General features: G+C 47.2%; 1 protein-coding gene across 1 annotated transcript; it reads left to right on the forward strand.

Annotated features, from left to right (window-relative positions):
* The first annotated feature begins 997 nt into the window (after nt 1-997).
* LOC135904453 (uncharacterized) lies at nt 998-18,035 on the forward strand. The gene is made up of 4 exons (XM_065435267.2): nt 998-1,516; nt 6,436-6,711; nt 16,082-16,419; nt 17,841-18,035. The coding sequence occupies exons 1-3, from the start codon at nt 1,244-1,246 to the stop codon at nt 16,325-16,327; spliced, it is 795 nt and encodes a 264-aa protein (XP_065291339.2). The 5' UTR covers nt 998-1,243; the 3' UTR covers nt 16,328-16,419; nt 17,841-18,035.
* The last annotated feature ends 2,544 nt before the right edge of the window (nt 18,036-20,579 follow it).

The raw sequence follows: 20,579 nt of genomic DNA on the forward strand, positions 1-20,579 counted from the left end.
TTTTTTCTTATTGTTATATTGAACTACGCGGTTATTGGCCAATCCTGCAGGGTGGGTATGTATCACTAACATCTAGGGGCTCTACATATGCTTACTGCAATGTCACAGCCGACCCTGGTCACTCCACCTTCGTGAGTACATGCCAAATTTCCCATGAAATACCAAGAACAAATGTCACGGCAACTGTTTGGCACAAATGAAGTAACTTCCAATTTTTCCACAAATGATTGAGGACCTTAACGGAGAGAGAGTGCAAGAGCTGGGTTGAAGATTAATATGCAGAAAACAAAGATAATGACCAATAGCCTGGAAAGGGAACAAGAGTTCATGATCGCCAGTCAGCCTCCAGTGTCTGCGAAGGAATACGCATACCTAAGCCAATTACTCACAAGGGACCCTGATCATGAGAAGGAAACTTACAGAAGAATAAAAATGGTTAGGAGGGCATACGGCAGAGATTATGAGATCCTGACTGGAAGCTTATTATTATGATTGAAAAGGAAGGTGTACAATCAGTGCATTTTACTGGTGCTGACATATGGGGCAGAGACTTGGAGACTGACAATGAAGCTTGAGAACAAGTTAAGGACCGCGCAAAGAGTGATGGAACGAAGAACGATAGGCGTGGCGTTAAGGAGACAGGAAGAGAGCGGGGTGGACCAGAGAGTAAACGGGGATAGCCGACATTCTAATTGATATTAAGAGAAAGAAATGGAGCTGGGCAGGTCATGTAATGCGTAGGTTAGATAACCGGTGGACCATTAGGGTGACAGAATGGCTACCAACAGGAGGGCTGCAGTCCAGGACGGCAGAAGACTAGTTGCAGAGATGAAACGAAGAAATTGGCAGGCGCAAGCTGGAATCGGTTGGCGCAGCACAGGGGTTATAGGACATCGGAGGGAGAGGCCTTCCACCTTGCAGTGGACTTAAAATAGGCTGCTGCTGTTGATGATGATGATGAATTGCGAACAACTGAATCAACTGCGTCAGGAAGCAGCAAGAGTAGCAGCAGCATCGCCACCGATCTGCCTTGTCATCGCCTACAGTTTCACCGCGATGATGGTTACACCCTTCTGACGAAGAAGCCGCAGAAGTGGCCCGCCTGTACGCGGGCGGCCTAGCCTCCGAGCTTGGCGTAGCAGCTCCGTTGGGAAACGGAGCTGGTAGGTACCACCGATCTCTTCCAGGAGGCAGCGGAGCCAGCCAGCCCCGGAGTCCGCAAGGGAGACGGGAAGCACAGGTCATGGCCACGTCAGATCCCCGGCAGACGGTGGCTGAGCCGCGGGCTGACGAAGATTGGGTCTTCCTGCATCACGACGGCGACGGGCAGCGAGATGGCGACGCCAGAAGGAATGAGGAAAGCCTCAGGGGTGCGGCTGAGCGGCCAAAAAGCGCACAGGCTACAGAAACAGGCATGGAGTTGCACCCCTCGGCGTGGACCGAGGATAGCATCCGCAGCCTCTATTTTGATTTCGCGGGTCTGCGCGGCTTCCTCGACCGCTTCCCTCTGTTGCCGGTGAGTTGGCCTTACAGTTGACACATGCGCGGACCGCCAGTGCCAGATGGAAATCTTGGTAGCTGTTTCAGCTCTAGATAGAGTGCATGTAGGAGAAGGGCACAAAGCCGGCAACCCTGTGCGCCAGTCAGGTGACGTTGGCTTTGAGCCGCCATTCGGAGGGATAGACATGGCGAGGTTCCGCAGTAGCCGGTCCCCTGCTCCACCACGTGTTTGTAAGTGGCTAACTGTTTCTCATGCATCCATCCACTGCATTCGATACGCTTACCTAATATGGGATTATACGGTCTAGGTAGTTGAATAAACGACGTTGAGGGGGCGCTTTAGTTGGGAGCGCACCTTGGGTCTCGATGACTTGCGTCTCTGGCTCGTTGATGATATAACCCAAAAGTAACGCAAGTTAGGACACTTACTGCTTCGTGTAGCTATGCAAATACTGTACGGGCGCCCTTCTGGACGTCTTTGTATGTAGAGCCTTCAAATTAAGCGGAGGAAGTACTGCACCGCCAAAAAGCTGCAGCAGCAGGCAAATTGAAAGAGAGATTATTCTTGCGCCAACGCAAGTGTTAGAGAATAAGATGTGAACTGTATTCGTGTTGAATGCTCTCTTTACAATGGAAGACAAAGACGACTCAGTGAAGCGAGTGCACGGACTCGTAGTGTGTGACTGCGCTTGCGCATGCGCGTCAGTGCGCGATGTTTCTATTTCAAGGGACACTAAAGAAAAACTTTAAGTCAAGCTTAACTGACTGAATATATTGCAGAGAGCAGACCTTTAGTAGGTGAAAAATTTAGGACGCGATTTGAGACTATACAGGGACATTTTGGTAATATAAACATGACGTCGTAACGCTTCGTTGTAATTATGTCACTAGCACACAACCACTGAGAATTGTGGAAGGAGCTGGAACCAACGGAGACAAAGGAGGCACACATAGTAAACAGACACAGCGCTGTGTCAGTCTACTTTGTGTGCTTCCTTTGTCTCCGTCGGTTGCCGTGCTGTAGCCTAACACTATGTTCAACCAACAAGCCCAACTAGTTAACTCTGCTCACTGACAATAAAGAGATAACAGCATTGCATCATAAAGAGGAAGAAAATGCTACTTGCCGACTCCCCAGTCGATTGTTAGAAGAAAAAAAAAAACTTATTGACGTTACCCTTGAGGACTGCACGGGTGTTCAAGAGGTCTTGTTTCGGTTAAAACCGCGCTGCCCGTGCTATCGTGCGGCGCTAGTATTCGTGTCTCACGAAGCTTATATACAGAAATACAGCTTCCATGTGATGTCAGAAAATATAGCTTAAAAAATACAGCTCCCATGTGACGTCGTGGCGCACCTCGGTCTAGGCTCTGTTTTTGGCTGCATTCTTGCGATTTACGACAAAAACGAAAAACAAAGGCAAAGCAGTAGCCCTGGATCTCGGAGGTTGTTTTACAGAGCAACGGCTGTAAAGAATGGGCGTTGCGTTGGCAGTGTCACACTGCCCCGCTCGCTCGTGGTGGGGGACTTGAAGTGAGTTGCGGATATCGCGCCGCTTGAGTAAGCGATTTTACTCGGAACGAAGTCTTTCCTTGTCAAGAGAGAAGCGCAGTCAGCTTTCTAGAAAGGAATTTTAGCGGTGCACCTTGAGCAAATTTTTTGCCTTTAGTGTCCCTTGTACTGCAATGGGTTTCTGGTGCTGCGTTTGTTTGTTTGTTTCTTTTTTTCTTTACTATTGAACGATGACACTTTTTTGTTTTCAAAACTGCCTGCGAAAGATAACATGACTTTCGGCCTTTTTCGGCGGAAAAAACGACGAGGTAGACATTGCTTTCACGACAAAGTGGAAATTTCATCCACGTATATATAAATCAATTTTAAACTCTTTAAATTAGTAACTTGTTCAAACTCGGAAACTGAAGGCGAGAACCGTCGGTGATCATGTCTGTTTAGCGAGATATCCTGAGACTATAGCATCATTTCCGAGATGTTCATCCCCAAAATGTGGTAAATTACCCATTGGCGTTGCAGTAATATTGCGGACTGCTAGATGTTCTTAAGGAACTGCTGGCAGGAGCGCGATAGTATATTACGTATCCCAGTACGGAGACAGACATGACAAAAGTGTTAGTGTTATTGCTAAGCAGACAGTGCGTTTCAATTTTGCGATTTCTGCACGAAACATAATGTGAGTGATTAAAAAAGTAATTAGCTAATCTTTCTAACTACATCTTCCTCTACATTGTGATTTGTCGTGCGAGTATTGTCCGCATATTGAGACAATTATTTGAACGGGTTAGGTGCGGCTTTCGCAGCCGATTTAGAAAAGAAACGTTATATCCAAAAAATGCACAAAACAAGCCACGCTCGAAGAGATTCGGAAGAGAACCTGAAAGAGAGTCTGTCGAATGTTGTCACGAATTTTGCAGTGAAGTAACTTCATCTAATCAGATTTCATGCGCGACGCGAGAAGAATTGCACACAATATCGAATACATGCCAGCACTAGCGATTAGTCTGGAATGTACGAGGAGTCATGTATAAACAGTTGAGGCGTTTCACTTGTAAATCAAATTTCGGCGATTGACTATCCTCGCCCTATCGTGGCGCCTTGATTGCCACTTTCTTGTTTGCGCGCATGTTGACGTAATAAATAATTGAGTTCGCAACTCCCTGTTTTGGTACCGCGTGGTTCTTCGCTACGACGTGAGTATATGCCGACGCTCTCTGCGCGCACACCGAGAACGAGATTAATTAATTAATTCTGGGGTTTCACGTGCTAAAACCACGGTTTGACTATGAAGGGGATCACGTTCACTGACAAAGTCTGATGTGTAAGTCGACGTTTCGGCGTACGGGTTCCTTGTTCACTGAGTTGGACAGGAAATCGTCGTCACTTATGTAGCCAGCACGTGACGTAACGAACGAATGGCAGCAAACACGAATATCGTGAAAATCCTTTCTTTGCAAAAGAAAATGATTCGGCACATTGACAACAAGGGTTGTCTGGAGACAAAGCGGCCAGCGTTCTTAAAGCATAAAATTATAAGAATGGAATATTTCTATACTTCCCGCCTTCTAAATCCATTTTATTTCTCAAATACTGCCATCAAAAATTTCCTAGTGTCTAGTTCATCTTTGACACCAAAATTCAATTCTTCTAATACAAGGAAATAGCGGTACGTGGTACGTTCCGTGGTTTCGTAATAAATATAGCCTACAGTCATTCCAACATAATCTACCATATATTTTAAATAAATATCAAGGTACCTATACTTCTTCATCCAAGGAACTGCGAATGCATTTTGTAAACATGTGATCAGTGATTGTTCGTCGTTTTTCAGAGACAACTGTGTTACTGATTTTTTAACCCATGCACATATATTGCTATCTTCTGGTGTATCGAATATGTCTTTTTTTTTAAAGTCTGTATTATCTAGTCTCTATATCAAAGCGAAGTGTGTGAGGTTTAAAATTAAATTATGGCGTTTTACGTGCCAAAACCACTTTCTGATTATGAGGCACGCCGTAGTGGAGGACTACGGAAATTTCAACCACCTGGGGTTCTTTAACGTGCACCTAAATCGAAGTATACGGGTGTTTTCGCCCCCATCGAAGTGCGGCCGCCCTGTCCGGGATTCGATCCCGCGACCTCGTGCTCAGCAGCCCAACACCATGGCCACTGAGCAGCCACGGCGCGTCGCGTTCGCTTTGTTGGTAACCCTTACACGCATACTTCCATTTTTCTGATGCATCAAATATATTTTTTCTCTTCGCTTCTATATTATTGTTGGTCTTGTTATTCTGCATTTATGTAATTAATTTACTCTGAGTGTCTAACGATGTTACGTTTTTGATGCAGCCACCATGTATGCCTTGTAACGGACCATCGGCCTAGTCAAGCTGTTGTTCCAACAGCTTTTAGCTTTTGGTATCCATCAGAACACTTGTAATTCTGGAAACAAAAATAAATTGAAATTGAATAGTGCCTGCTGTCCGTTTCATGGTAGCTGGCGTCGATTGAATGATTAGAGATTCTGGCAGACGTCAGGTCTGTCCTCCGGACGGCTGCTAGCATTTCTAATCATTCAATTGACGCCACCTACGCGGAACCGGACACCAGGGACTATGCCTGCCATCTACGCTTGTTCGTTACGTCACGTGCTGGCTATATAAGTGACGACGATTTCCTGTCCAACTCAATCTACAAGGAAACCGTACGCGGTTCCGAAACGTCGGATCATTCATCAGACTTGGTCAGTGACCATGATTCCCTTCATTTCCGTGCCTGACCAGACGAACTTTCGTCGAACCCTTGATTAGGTTGGATTATGAGGCACGCCCTATTGAGGGACTCCGGATTTATTTTCACCGCCAGGGGATCTTTAACGTGCCCCCAATGCACGGGACACGTGCGTTTTTGCATTTTCGCTCGCCTCGAAATGTTGCTGCCGAAGCCTGCATTCGATCCCGCGACCTTGTGCTTAGCAGCGCAACACCATAGCCGCTAAACCACCGCGGTGGGTCAGCCCGGGAACAATAAAGTATCAGTATAGTAAAGTAGACAGTCAGCTAGCATACGCGTTGGTCGTAATTACAATCACCCGCCTTGATTGAAACGGAAATGCAGTAGTGTCACATGATTCAAAATAAGTATTAAAGTGACGATCGTGAGATCATCACTGACAACGTAGACGTTCCCGTGCGTAAAGACCATGCGATATCCTTCGGACTGTGCGATGAAGCATTCTCTTCTCGGCCTATCGAAACCTGTTGGAAGCGTGTGTTCCCCAAGCTGTACATACGATGCACTGGATGGTTCCTACCTTCACGTGTGCCGCGCTTAGGAGGGCCGTTAGGTGATGCAGTGGCTCTGTGATCGAGCTGTGGATTCAAACTGGACTTACTTCTGATTAACGACTGGCGTCCTGCACGCAGCCCCTGCACGCGTTCCCAGGGGTCTGCGAGCCGTCGCGGGATGTCGATAACCCTGCTCGACTGCTGTGGGCTGGCCTCAAGCGCCTGACGCGGATATTCCTCAGGGCTGCCGTCTTGTCCTGCGCGGCACGCTTTCTCTTCTGGTCGGCGGCGAAGGCGAGCGTAGTCAAGCGACCGGAGATGCTGCAACTGCTGCTACTGCTGGCAGTGATGAATCTGGGGGCACCACTGGCGCATATCGCCACTTGGTATTCCGAGCTCATTGCAATCGTGAAGGTGAGTCTTTCTTTCCATCCTGCCATATTCGGGGAAGGGGGGGGGGGGCGTGATTACGGACGGGTCTAACGCACACGGACGGAATCTATGCGAACGGAAGCGGTTAATTAAATGCCGTAAGTTTTCTCATTTCTTTCCTGCCTCTTTGGCGTAAAGGAAACCGCTGCGCACACGTGGGCTCTCGCGTAGCCATGCTACGTGATGTGACACACGCTGCGGTGAGCTTAAAGCGCCAGATGCCTTTGGCACGATCGAAATACACTGTGATTTTGGCCTTATGGTTAGAGCACAGGGTAGCTTTGCTCGGGGACGGAGGTTCAATCGGGCACTCTCACTCGCTGAGACACGTCGCACCGCTGACTGTGACGGCGCTACAGACAGCAGAATTCAATGGTTGTCCCTCCAGGAAACGAAGGATTCAGCAATGCTTGCAACGTTGGATACATACGCGATGGATCGTATATTTCTCTCTCTCTCTCTCTCTCTCTCTCTCTCTCTCTCTATATATATATATATATATATATATATATATATATATATATATATATATATATAGGCTACGCACAAATTTACCCAAGTCATCGGCAAACATTTTTTTTCAAAATCCTCGCTCTCAGGAAACATGATCTCGACACTGATATATTTCCTACATCAATATTATTTTTATTCTTTTCTGACCTTGCCTATAGCGCCGAGTGGCCGATCCATGCGCTCTCCTATAGACATTGGCGAAGAGCGAGAGAGGAAGAAAAGAAAGTCGCAGTTTGGAGCCACAGGCGACGCATTGATTGCGATAGCAGTTGATTAGACTCCATAAAGAGTAATAGTAGGTTTATCGACCGTATAAACTGGCCCTAAAAAATCGCTCACTAAGTACCAAGCATGGTGTCATGCGCGCACATGTAAAAATGAATAAATCTTGCTCGATGACCGCGGGCACTCGTCAGAACGATGGCGCGATGAAGAGTGGCTGCAGCTGAGAGCCAATTCCACTTAGTGCTGCCTCCCGCTTCAACTCGAAATTCGCGCGCGCGAGAACAGAGCACATGCGTAGTCATTAGCCATCGCGGGCAAACCTCTGTGATCTCGGGTTACCTACCCTTTGCGCTCACTGCCGGTTAACCCTGCTAAATGAGGCTTTCGCGGCCAGGCTCAATCCGCTCAGACACGCCATGTGAGACTGCGGCCGGAGTAAAGAGGAGAATTAAGCGCGTGACCCCTCCCTCCACTCCTTGCGCGTGCATCATCCCCGCCCACCTCCATGTCGCGCTCGAGAGTGAGTGAGTGAGTGAGTGAGTGAGTGAGTGAGTGAGTGAGTGAATGAGTGAGTGAGTGAGTGAGTGAGTGAGTGAGTGAGTGAGCGAGTGAAATACCTTACTGAGCTCTAAATTCGCTGGTCTTCTGCGGTCTTCAGATGGCTTCGTCCATCTTCTCACACAACAGTCGGTTGCCCTTAGTCCAGGGCTCCGCTGGATGCTGCTGCCAGTTGTGCTCGCCGAATCAGACTTTCTTTATCGACCCGGCAACTACCTCCCATTGCTCCGCACGCGGGTTTTGTATAACGGGCACCACGTCTATCTTCTGGCATGCCCACGCTATGTGATACAGCGTGGGTGTTTCGTGGAACCAGGGGCATTTTTCACTGTATTGTGCGGGATACATTTTGCCGAATACGTTTAGGTTCGGGTACGAGCCCGTTTGTAGCTGCCTGCACGCGACAGAGTCCTCTCTGCTAAGGGAGTTGTGCGGTGGTGGATACCACTTTCTGCAGCCCTTGTAGCAATTTAGTATTGCCGAATAGTCTTGGGGTACAGGTTCGGTTTCCTCAAGGTCGCCTACGTTGGATGCTCGGTAGTAAGTGTACCCTCGAGCTATCCTGTCCGCCTCTTGGTTCCCTGCCACTCCCTTGTGTCCCGGCGTCCATACTGTCGTATGCCTACTTGGTTCTTCGTTTGGTTGTTGTTGTGTTCTGTGGTCTCCGAAGCACAGTCTGCGCCACCCTTCCGAAGCAGGCAACGAACACGCACATAAAAAAATGTATACTGGCTTATCCAAAAATGCTTTAAGACAACCGTTTCTAGTAGCAAAGAATTGAAATCAGGTAAAGACAAAGTTTTGAACACATCAGATTTGGGGCGGGCATCATAAGCAACACACTTCAGAATGCCACGAAGGACGGAGTCGACCCGGTTTACCAAGTGTTGAGCGCCATGACCATATGTAGATATCCCATACCAGATTACACTGTAGCATAAGGCATGTACTACAAGCTTTCGGACAGACAATGGTATGTAAAATATGTAAATACAAGTATATGCGAAATGAGAGTTCCAGGATAAATCACTGTAAAAAACACCAAGGTATTTAATTGAACAAGCGTATTGCACAGGGTCACACGAACATGGATTGCAATGTGATGTGTGCAAATATAATGGGGACGATAGGGTTACTTGCTTGACAGGGTTGTGGAAACAGATTAGTCGAGTTTTGGACCCATTGATATGGACTACATTATTCCGAAACCAGTCCATCACTTTTGTTGTTGCCATTTGTAAAGAAGAGATGGCACCAGTGTAACTTCGAGCGTGTGAAACAAGGACAGTGTCATCAGCATACTGATATAATTTGACGTTCACAACATTAGATAAATCGTTAAAATATAAATGAAATAATAACGGACCTAAAATTGAACCTTGGGGGACGCCAACATTAATTTCGGTCAGGTTGCTGCGAAATTTTCCAATAGACACAAGTTGGTGCCTGTGAGATAAGAAGTTTTTCAAAAGCCGCAAAAACGCACCCCGAAAGCCTAGCAAAGAAAGTTTGGTTAGCAGTATACTATGGCAGACGCTGTCAAACGCTTTGCGGACGTCGAGAAACAGTGCACAAGCAATCTGTCTGTGTTCGAACGCAGAGTTCAGTGTACTGGAAAAATCTTCAAGCAGCAACTGCGTGCCCTTAGCGGCACAAAACCATACTGGCTAGGAGATAACACCCATGCTCGTTTCAAAAGCTGCTCATTGTCTTGAGCAGATGTTTTGCCAATATCTGCCCAATGCATGAAAGGAATGAAATAGGCCGGTAGTTATCGATATTGTTGCGTGCACCACCTTTAAAAAGAGGGATGACCAGTGCATTTGTCAGATTATCGGGAATGATACCAGTGGTAATAATAGTGTTTAAAATGAGTAGTAGCACATCTTTTATTGCTGCGAAAGTTCTGTGCAGCTCTAATATTGAAATACCATCAATTTCTGGAGACTTATTTGGTTTTAGACTGAAAGGAATTGATTTTAGATCATGTTCCGAAAGCATGGGAAGAAAGGCGGATTCTGAAACACTAGTTGCAATTTGAAAATATCTGGATTAGGTCTCGCTACACCAGACACTTTTGAAAAGAATGAGTTAAAATCATTAGAGGTGGCAGTACTATTCGAAGAAAAACGAGAAATCAGATCAACATGGCGATTAGCGTTTACATGTCCACCTCTAGGATTGTTAATCAGAGACCATGTTTTCCTGCTGTCACCACGAGCGTTCGTGAATTTTGCTCGTATGTTATTACGTTTTGCTAGACGTATCATAGCATTGACCTTATTTCGAAGCTCTTTGAACCGAAGCCGCAAAGCAGTACAATTAAGACTTCTCTTTGTTTGAACCCATAACAAGTATTTTGCTTTTATTGCCGCGAGTATTTCTGTCAGCACCCAGTTTTGGTCCAAGTTACGTAGTTGAATTTTACAGACCCGTGTAGCTGCAAGCCGGAAATCGCTGAACATTGTTACAAAGTTGTCACAGACGTCGCCTGGAGGAACAGTCATCAAATGTTATACCAGTCGTGATTCATTACAAATTTGTTGAAAGCCAAGAGATCAACAATTGAGATTTGTTTGACTCCGTTTGGAGCAATCAAGTGAGTAGTGTCATCTGTTAGAGAGCAGCAGACCATGTAATGATCAGCAAGTTTCGCTGTAATAACGGCAGATTTGACACTCAAGTTATGTGCACGTATATTTATATGATCTATGCAAGATGTGACAAGATGTCCAGCAAGGAATTCTTCGCGCGTAGGTTCACACATCGTGTTTTACAAGCCCCATTTGGAAATGACGTCCAAATAATTGCTAACTGTCGTCGCTGACGGGTGTAGCGTATCTATGTTGACATACCCCATTAGACAAACATGGTCCATGATGACATCGAGGCCAGGGCGACATCCAGTTCATCCAAGAATATACGACCGTTGCAACACGGTGGGCGATGAACCGCAAGCAGAATTAGCGACAAGGAAGGTGCGCAAAGACGCACTGCCACAATTTAAGCTTGGGAAAACGAGAAAGTCAGTTCAGCTGTCGCCCATGTGTCTCGGATGAAAACTGCCATGCCCCCTCCCCTCTTCATTGGCCTAGGGTATGAAAAAACTTGATATCCAATTATCTGACACTGATTGATGCAGGCAGACGGAATTCTAATCTCGGTAAGCACGATCGCATCGAAATAGGAGTTCAAAGGGGTAATTAAGGCCTGAAAATGATCACAATGTTTTCCAACACAGCGAATGTTGACGTAAACAGCACGGAAGGCGCAACCATTAGAATTTGGAAAGAAACTACAAAACTTGTTCAGATTAGTACATGTCTTGAAGGCATCTTTGTTCATGAAATACTCTCGAGATCAGATGCCTTATTGATATACAGAATATAGGGCAACTTCATCCCTCTTAGCCAGTATCTTGCCGTTTTTGGTCCAAACGAATTTAATTTTTTTTTCTTTGCCTTTCTGCTTTGCCAGCCGATTCAGCTCCAGTTGGGCACGCGAAAGATTATCGTTGAAGTAAAGCCGCGAAAAGAAACTATCATGAGCAAGTTCACGTAGGATTCCTCGTGCAGCGAGCCATTGCTGTTTGGCCGAGACAGTGTGCATCTGCACAAGGATTACAGGAATGGTATTGCTGCGTGCGGGAAGTCGGTGAACGGCAGAAAGATCGGTCGGTTTGAATTCGGAAATGTTTAGCTTCGCCGCCAGTCCTGACAAGAAGGAAGGCAAATCCTCGTGTGGGTTATATTGCAGGCCATGAATCTCAAAATTGCAGCGTTGGCTGTATTGCTCTAATTCGCAAAGTTCAGAGCCAACTTTCTCAAGCAGCTCAGCCTGAGCAACAATCTTAGAGGAGAGTGTATCTACTTGCGTGCCAAGCTCGCCGACTGCTATCTGGTTCGCAGTCACAGTGGACGACACCGATTCATATTTAACAGCAAGGGAATCGAGCGACCCCTATATCTGCAGAACAGATCGTGCAGTTTTTCATCCGATAACTTTGAAGGTGACTAGTTCTTCCACTCGACTAGCCAACATTTCGACTGTAGTCATCAGCCGGTCCAGTTTATCGTTTACAGTCAAAAGTTGTTCTAGTGCTCCATCATCCGATTTATTACCCCTTACCGGTGGCTTGACGGCTTGAGTCTTGCATGCCGGGCATACCCAAGATCCCCGTTTTGCTGCCGACATTTTCGAAAAGGTGGAATCAGCAACCGTCGAGCAGTTTTTACCCAGGTGAACAGCTTTATTGCAAACAGCGCACGCCAGAAACTTATCGTCTCGCGGCAATGACTCAGCACAAGTGGTACAATCAGGCATTGTCGTGCAGTCGGCGGCAGAGAGCAAAATACAAAAACGAAACGCGGGCAGTTGGTCGTTTGAACTAACCTGTCGACAGCAAAATAACGGATCAATACATGGTACAGCCTTGCCGCCGACTGCGACGGGAGTCAGCGAGAGCAGTCCTTTTGTAGTCGGTAGTCAGACTTGATTGGGCTGCCGAGATAAGGTGGCCAAGGCGATGGGAGCGACGGTGGGCGACAGGGAACGAAGCCGATGTTGGTCCTTTGGTATCTTCATGCGAAAATCGGTGATCCAGGCAGCCAACACGCGTCGATGCGTGTTCCCTGATCGGTAGCTTCGAGTGCGTGCGCAACCGGACAGCCTGTCGACAGCAAAATAACGGATCAATACATGATACAGCCTTGCCAACGACTACCTGAAATGAATAGATAGAATAATCTGCCCCTGGCCAGGAATTCTGGGGTGCTTTTTCTGGCGAATTTTTGTGACGCGTGTCTTTTCTTATGTGCCTGTTTGCTTTTCGATGCGAACATATCACATTATGTCAGATAATATCAGCAGGATAACCTCATCTAACGCCACCGTTCCCTCAAGAGGGTTCCCTCTTGCACACTGCCTTGCTTCCGTCTAACTTAGCAAAGGGACGACCATCCGAACGATGCTTTCTCTGGAATTATCTTACGTATATCCACAGTGTTTCATTTGAACGCTGACGCATGTGCCCGACAGCGAAGCATAACTAACGAAAATGCGCAATCTGACACACAGAGGAGGCACTATCGCTGCGGAAATTTTACGATTAGAGGATATGGAGTTCAAAATCATCAAGTAATGCTGTAAAAGAAAAGAATTTCAATTGTACAATCACTGCTACAGGTTCTTTTTACAATCTTTATAGTTATTCTCCCGCAACCGCGAGCACTGGCCTCCCCCCATGAAAGATGATCGTAACATGGCAAACCTTTGCGAAACTTTCGAGAGCATGGGCTCTATTCTGGACACGCATGGCGGCTGCACGGCCGCCATTATCCGCCATGTTGACTCTCTGATTGGTTGTGGAGAGCTCACGTGCCTTGAAATTTGTGCCGGGAAACGGAAGTTTTGCGAAATGTCATTTTGCGTTTTCATCAAGATGACGAAACGTGATGTGGAGCTGCAAATGTTATGGACTAATACATTTTTTTTGGTCCTTGGCAGATATATTGTGACGTTAGCGCTTCAAAAAGAATGTGAGCGGTAGCGTGCAGAAGCCAGTGCAATGCATCTGCAATTGCGCGAATATGTGGTGGCGATCCAAGATATGCGCCATGCCAGCTTGCTGGTTGGCTGAAGGAATATCTCGTGAGGAGCGTCACAGGAAGGGCTGTTTCGTAATCGTCATTTTGACGATGCGTGACGTTGCGCTGGGCCGCCATTGCTGAGATTTTCCGCCATAATTTTTACTGCGACGAGCCTCGCGAATTATGCTAATGGGCAGCCATATGCAATGGCAGCCGAGGGGAATGCGTATCGCCACATTTTCCCCGTCGTTTGGCGCCACGAAAATCTTTTGTGCATAACGCGTGCTCATAGTATTTGCATCACTCTCGGGTGGTGTTGGCATTTGTGTTTGGGGCCATCGTTTTTTAAAAGAACGCGTTTATACGAAATAATATTGGTTGAATATAGCAAACTTTCAGCAATGTTGTCCACTTTTCACTGCTGCATTTGTATTGTAATCGAGATTAATGCCTTTTCGCACAATCAGACGTTATCACAACGGCCTCTCTTTAATTTATAAAAAGAAATGTACGCAAGGCGGCGCCTTGAAGTTTCCTCCCGCGGTGCGAGAACCCAGCGAAATGAACAAGAGATGGCAGCGCCGGCGCTTGCGTCGCTCTAGTGGATATCTCTGGCGCGCGCAACGCTATCGGTGATATTTGGCCGTTTCTCAGCCAGCCGAGTCGGGCTGAGTCACTTGCGTTTCACGAAATAGCGATAACGTGGCCTATAACGTGCGCGCATCACCACTGGTAGGTCGCGTATTTTGTCTCAAGAAAGAAAACAAGCGCGTTGGCGCCAACATGCGATGACTCATTCCATTTTCCAGGGACACGCATCCTAGCTATTGAAGCAGACGACGGCTTGTACGCAGCAGACGACGGAATCGAGAAGCGTTTTCGACGGAATAATCATACGCTTTGAGATAGCTGCTTTATTTTTACTGCGGAGGAAAATTGTTTTGCTTTACCGATAACGCTACATTCAGTGCCTTCATTTCAGTTTCTTAGGCAAAACGTCAAGTTGGCGTCACGTTACGTAAGCAAAACCGGGCCACCAGCGCCATTTTGTTTGCGTCGCGCCTACGTCACGCATCGAAGAAAATGGCGGAATGTCCAGAATAGCGCCCCATATGCGGGAACACTGGCGTTGCCTAGCCCGAGGCAACCTGCCTAGCGAGCGGACCCTGCCAACAGCTAAATGGACTCATTGGCTCACTGTGCTGCAAAGTGCAGTGAACATTTGAAAATTTATTTGTAACTTATGAAATGTTAAACTGTGTAAGGGGGGGGGGGGCGTCTCATGAGAAGCCAACAAACAAAGACACCAAGGAAAGCATAGGAAAAATTACTTGTACTTACCGAGTGAATTAAGGAAATTATAGATTAATCGCAATGAAAGTGCATGAAAAAAACAACTTGCCGCAAGTGGGGAACGATCCCACGTCTTCGCATTATGCGTGCGATGCTCGAACCAATTGAGCTACCGCGGTGCTGTTTCCCCATCCACTTTCTTGGGTATTTATGTGTTGCTATTTGAACTAACCATCCGCCACCACCCACAAGCCTTGGCGGTGGATGTAGAACATCCGTTGTGTTGCAGGCGGCACGAGTACGTGATCTTTCTGGGTGAAGGCAACTGGTCAATAAGCCCGCACATGCTACCTTAAGGCATGTATACTGTGGGATACGAGACCCTCGTTATGTAGTGAACGAGAAGAAAGCGGGTTAACCGGGCGGCCCGAGTTTTTATTAGTCATATCATGAGAAGTTTTAATCCACTTTAATATATCAGTGCTCTAATTCACTTGGTAAGTACAAGTAATTTTCCCTATGTTTTCCTTGGTGTCTGTTTGTTGGCCTCTCATGATATGATTAATAAAAAATCGGGCCCCTCGGTTAGCTCCCTTTCTTCTCGTTCAAACTCTGTAGCGTGCCACTTACAGCAACTGCGACGAAATTTACGACTGGCCAAAAAGTCTAATTTAACATAGTGCACATATAAGTGAGCCTATCCGTGCGAAGCCTGACGTTGAAATACGAGCAGTAGCTTCACGAAACGCCCGCAAGAATGGCTGTCTTGGATACCAAAACTGAACAAACCGCCACCATAACTGCTTTCCGGAAGTAACGCATGTCCTATAGAGCCCACGGCTCCTTGGCATGACGTCAGAGCTAAGCCGGCGACCGCGTATAGCGGCCAGCGCCGCGCTGAGCGTCCTGGGACTCACTCCATGGCGCGAACTACCAGGTGCACCCTTCGTCCGCTTAGGTCCTGTCTAATGCCAACAAGGAAACTACGCAATTACCAGTCCTGTTGCTTTGACAAGATTGCTTTAGCGGTTTATACTACTCATTTACAACAAACGTGGTCAAAGCGAGATTTCGTGGCAGTTGGCCAGTTGCAGCCCATTTGTACTAATCCCGCTGCCGGCTTCTTTCACTTCACCCGAATGCGCCACTCTTCGCACTCGCGGCCTTTTCCGCAGGCAATCACCTATCCCTTACGTCGGCAGAGGCTCCTGCGCTACGTGATGTTCATAGATACATTGGGGACGCTCACGTACATCGGCTCATTTCTGCTGTGGTTTCCCATGGTGAGAATATACACCGATGTCAAGGCCACGTGGCGCATACTCTTGCTCCACTTCCGAGAGGTGTACACCACGGAGTTTGACGGAATCGGCGAGATCATACGAGAATACCTCGCGGACGGATATTCACCGGCTGGCTAGGAGTGGACGGCGAGCGACTACACTAGCAGAGCGCTGCTGCAGCGGATCGTGCAAATCCTGCCCCCGAACGGGTGGTGACCGGACAGTGGTTGGTACGTATTTACAGAGTAAAAATTAAAATTCAGGCAGAACGCATCTGCGATGACTGTCCAAGTAGGCGAACAGCGTTCTTTTTAAAAGGAAATGAATGTATTGCGCACCGAGTGGGTGTCTGTTGTTCCGTGTACAATTTGTACGCTTTGCACACTTTACACACCACGTACACATAACTAGTTCCTGTGCATAAGTTGCGCGGGATGCTGCTGTGATTTATAGAGCAGGTGAGGTGACGTAGGCGCGGCGATGGCGGATCTCACTTCCCAAAAGTGTTTACCAGAGCGAGCGCGATCCCGAGAATCTGATATCAACTCCTACGCACTTAGGGCGGAGGGAGCGCAATGTGCGTCACTACTGACGTCAATGCGCACCTGCTCGGGGCATGCGCGGCGCAAGTTTACAAACCGGAAGCATAAACTGTCAGTTATATTGGGTCTTCCTCTGTTTCCCCTTCATCGGTACGATGTCTAAAGTCCCAAGCTAGCTTTATCAGGCCTCCTGATTTGATAACACTTGTGTGCTGCAATTGCTGCTCAAGAGCCTTCTGGTCACTTCGCGAGAGCGGTTAGATATATCCGGAAAGAAAACGGGTCTGACAATGCCAAGAACGCTAAATGGAAATTAAATTATGGGGTTTTACGTGCCGAAACCACGATTCATTTGTGAGGCACCCCGTAGCGAGGGACTTTGGATTAATTTGGACCACCTGAGGCTTCTTTAACATGCACCCAATGCACGTTAAAGGGCATGGAATTTGATCCCGTGTCCTTGGTATTAGTACCTCAACGTCCTAGCCACTGCGCCACCAAAGCGGGTAAAGCCATGAACGCTGTTCGCATTAAAGGGGAACATGAGTTTGAAGGCTCTCTTTTTTTATCCATATTTGATAAAAAGTTGGTAGCCTGTTTAGTTTGTTGCTCCCATTATAAATGGCAATCATTGTCTTCTAGAACAATGACTCACTATTGTTAGAATTGTTGTTTTCATTTTGAGAAATTGAAGAAAGAAAAAGGAATGTCACATCCAACCTAGAACAGTCATATATATTGTACACGTTCACACACACACACAACTTTTACTAGCTTTCAGGAACATAGTCCAAGACAGCGGCACGCGAGGCAATGGTACGCGAACGCTGGGTCAAATATGTGCCGTTTTAGCGTCAACACAGGTGAAATATAACCAGCCTTTTATGTTTTAAATTGAAAGTACGGCTGAAATATCGACATACGACATATAAGGAACATTGGAGATGACTAGATGTAGTTTCTGAAAATTCTTTTTTTTTTCAGAGCTCGAAGTTTTGACGATTTTCCGCCTTGTTGATTCCGCTTCACCCTTCATAAAAGCCTAAAGAAAGTCGAAGTGGTTTATACGATGCCCATGACGTATAACACTTATTTATTCTTGTGCGCAGCTTTACCTGGCCGTCAGATTCCGGAAGCCAGATGCGGCGTCTAAGGAGCGAGACACCGCGGTGCTTCTGGGGCTACTTCCCGTAAAATTGTTTTTCACTTGCACTAAATTGTTACAGAGAGAAAGAAAACTGGTTTTCGGCACGGACAAACATGTACACGAGTATGCGAATGTTCATAAATATTTTTACCTTGCTCTCGATGCTCTTAAACATTTCAGTGCCTGTGACAGAATTCTGCAGCAATTTATTCCCACTCTAATACATTAAACAAGAAAAAAGTCAACTCTGTTCCTGCATGGTTAAGGACGTGTAGATATACATAAATGACGTTGTCCGTTAAAAAAAAAAGAAACGTTTCCCCGCAGGGGCGTCTGCGTCAGCAGGCGTTTGGTGTGTTGCGACACCACGTACCCGAGCACACGAGGGTTGGAAACTCCCGCCTTCTCCTTTCCTCTCTCCACCTTTTTCTCCCCACACCCCTTTCCCCGTGCAGTGCTGTTGAGGTGTCCTCCTGTGAGAGACAGTTACGGCACTGCTTTTGTCTCTTCCATTCTCTTTAAAGTCACTTCACTTCACGTTTAGAAAGTATTTCTCTCTGATGCTATACTGTAGACATACTGGTACCTGCGCTGTAATAGTGCACAAATTTATTTCAGCTCAAAGATATTAACCGAAAAATAAGGAAACTGCGTTCGTGCGTGGTTAACATTGTACAGTAATAAATAATTGGCTGTGGTTCAACAAGGAATATGAACTGCAGACAACGCTTCAAGGAGACTCGAAGGTGAGCAATTGCTTTCCTTAGCAGCGTCTCTGTCGCGCTGTTCGTGCTCCCAACGCTCGCTGCGTGTGGAGAAGAATAAGCTGGTGGTGAGAGTAGGGTGAAGGAAGCAGGTCTTTACTAATAAAGAAAAGTAAGGTAGAAACCATTCTTGGTGATTATTTTGTGCGAAGCATTATTGAAAGGTAGAGACGACGGAAACGTGTGCAAAGAGTGGCCACAATGGTATGACGATGATGATCATGGGACGACTAATGACGAACATGGTACGACGAAGCTGCAGAGTGACGTCACTGGTAATGGAGACGGTGTTGTGACGACGACTGCAGGGAGATTGTGCGAGGGCGACGGCGCGATGACAACGTGGAACCAATGCTAGAGTGATGTCACTGGGAACGACGATGTTAAAGCGATTACAATGGTACGACGACGACGGCATCTCGACCGTGGCACGAAGGGCTCGTTAAATTAGCGATACTTATTTAGTGATCAACGTTCCATTGTTGAACTTAGAAGACAAGTTTCCCAGTCGCGCTTGTTTTTTGCCAAACGACGTGTGATGGAAACCAAGCCAGCCGCTGACGTGAAAGAAGATCGTGGGTATGATGCTTAGGCTTTCTGATCTTGTCTTAAAGGGAAGCTGAAAGGTTTTCCAGAAGAAATGAGTGAACATCTGTACATAATGGTTTTCAATCCACCGAATTCGAATATCGTATCGAAATTGAGCGAAAGAACGCGCAAATATATTTTATTTCGACGAAAAGTGCCGCAGCGGACACGCCCAGCTCGCGCGTCTCTTTTCCGCCTGTGATTGGTCGGGCGCCTCGTGACGTCAACACTAGTGCTTTTTTAAATGCGATCGTCGGCATTTGTGCGCTGTCCAAAGCTGTCGGCAATCTACAAAGACGGTTTAAACGTGTGAAAAGCTTCCCGGTTCATGCAGTACGTGTAGTGACCTTCATCTGTGCGCCATCCGCACACTACTCGTAACCGAAGTCGTAAAGGCGGCGAATTCCGTCGGCTACGTGAGACGGTCGGTTTCTCGCCGTGCGCGAGAGAAGGGGGGAGCGTAGCGTCCTGGCGTGCGCCGGCTTTCCAGCACATGCAAACTCTACATTTGCACTGCGTTATGGTACCTTCATGCAGGCTGTTTTACAACACACGTGCAAATAGAAAATTCGCGGCGCTTTGCGACGAAACCTGCGTCAAGGGCGGGAGATAAACATGCACCTTCCGTTCAGCGTGCTAACACGAAGGAGCTCGTAGTAAATCAAAATCCAGGTTTGGGCCAGTTCATGTATTCATAAGCCCTTCCAGCACCAGTTAACATCAGTCAGTCCACACTCGTGCCGTCTTTGTTTTCGTTGCTCCGATCTTTTTGCGCTGCGTTTAGAAAGCCTGCTAGTGGCAAGTAGTCCTCTCTGCGCCGGGCCTTAGACGAGCCGACTTGACTGGCAAACCCAACGCACGCATTAATGATATATTCTGGTGATAATCGTCGTCACGGAAGTGGTTGGAGAACAACACTGTTGTTCTTGAGGGCTTGAAATTCTTTCGCTTCACAGCAGCCTCCCACTTCGTTAAAAGCTTCTTGTCTTGTGGGAAGTAATGGAAGACAACATCGTCGTGGCCGCTGGTGTTCGTGCAACCGTAGGCTGCACAGAAAGACGGCATGATCGGCCCACCACATCAGTTGATGCTGCGCACGTTGACCACCACTCTACATACACACAGACGCACCACCAAAGGAATGCAGGGTCGATCGAAGCAGATTACGATGGCACGCACGCAGAAACAAGCACGGTCAGGCACGGTCGCGGAGGCTGCGAAGGAACGGAACACTAGAGTTGACGTCACAACACCGCGGTTTCCGGTCTCCACTCGCATCGTCAGCGTCAGCAGCAGCGCGCGGCATTCGACGGGGGGCGGAGCTACAGCGCAATTTTAACCGACGATTA

The sequence above is a fragment of the Dermacentor albipictus genome, chromosome 7 (genome assembly GCF_038994185.2).
Source record: "Dermacentor albipictus isolate Rhodes 1998 colony chromosome 7, USDA_Dalb.pri_finalv2, whole genome shotgun sequence".
Lineage (NCBI taxonomy): Eukaryota > Metazoa > Arthropoda > Arachnida > Ixodida > Ixodidae > Dermacentor > Dermacentor albipictus.

Coding starts and splice junctions, on each gene's coding strand:
- LOC135904453 (XM_065435267.2), top strand. CDS start 1,244: ATGGCCACGTCAGATCCCCGGCAGACGGTGGCTGAGCCGCGGGCTGAC. Junction 1,517..6,435: donor ACCGCTTCCCTCTGTTGCCG/GTGAGTTGGCCT, acceptor TCCTGCACGCAG/CCCCTGCACGCGTTCCCAGG. Junction 6,712..16,081: donor AGCTCATTGCAATCGTGAAG/GTGAGTCTTTCT, acceptor CCTTTTCCGCAG/GCAATCACCTATCCCTTACG.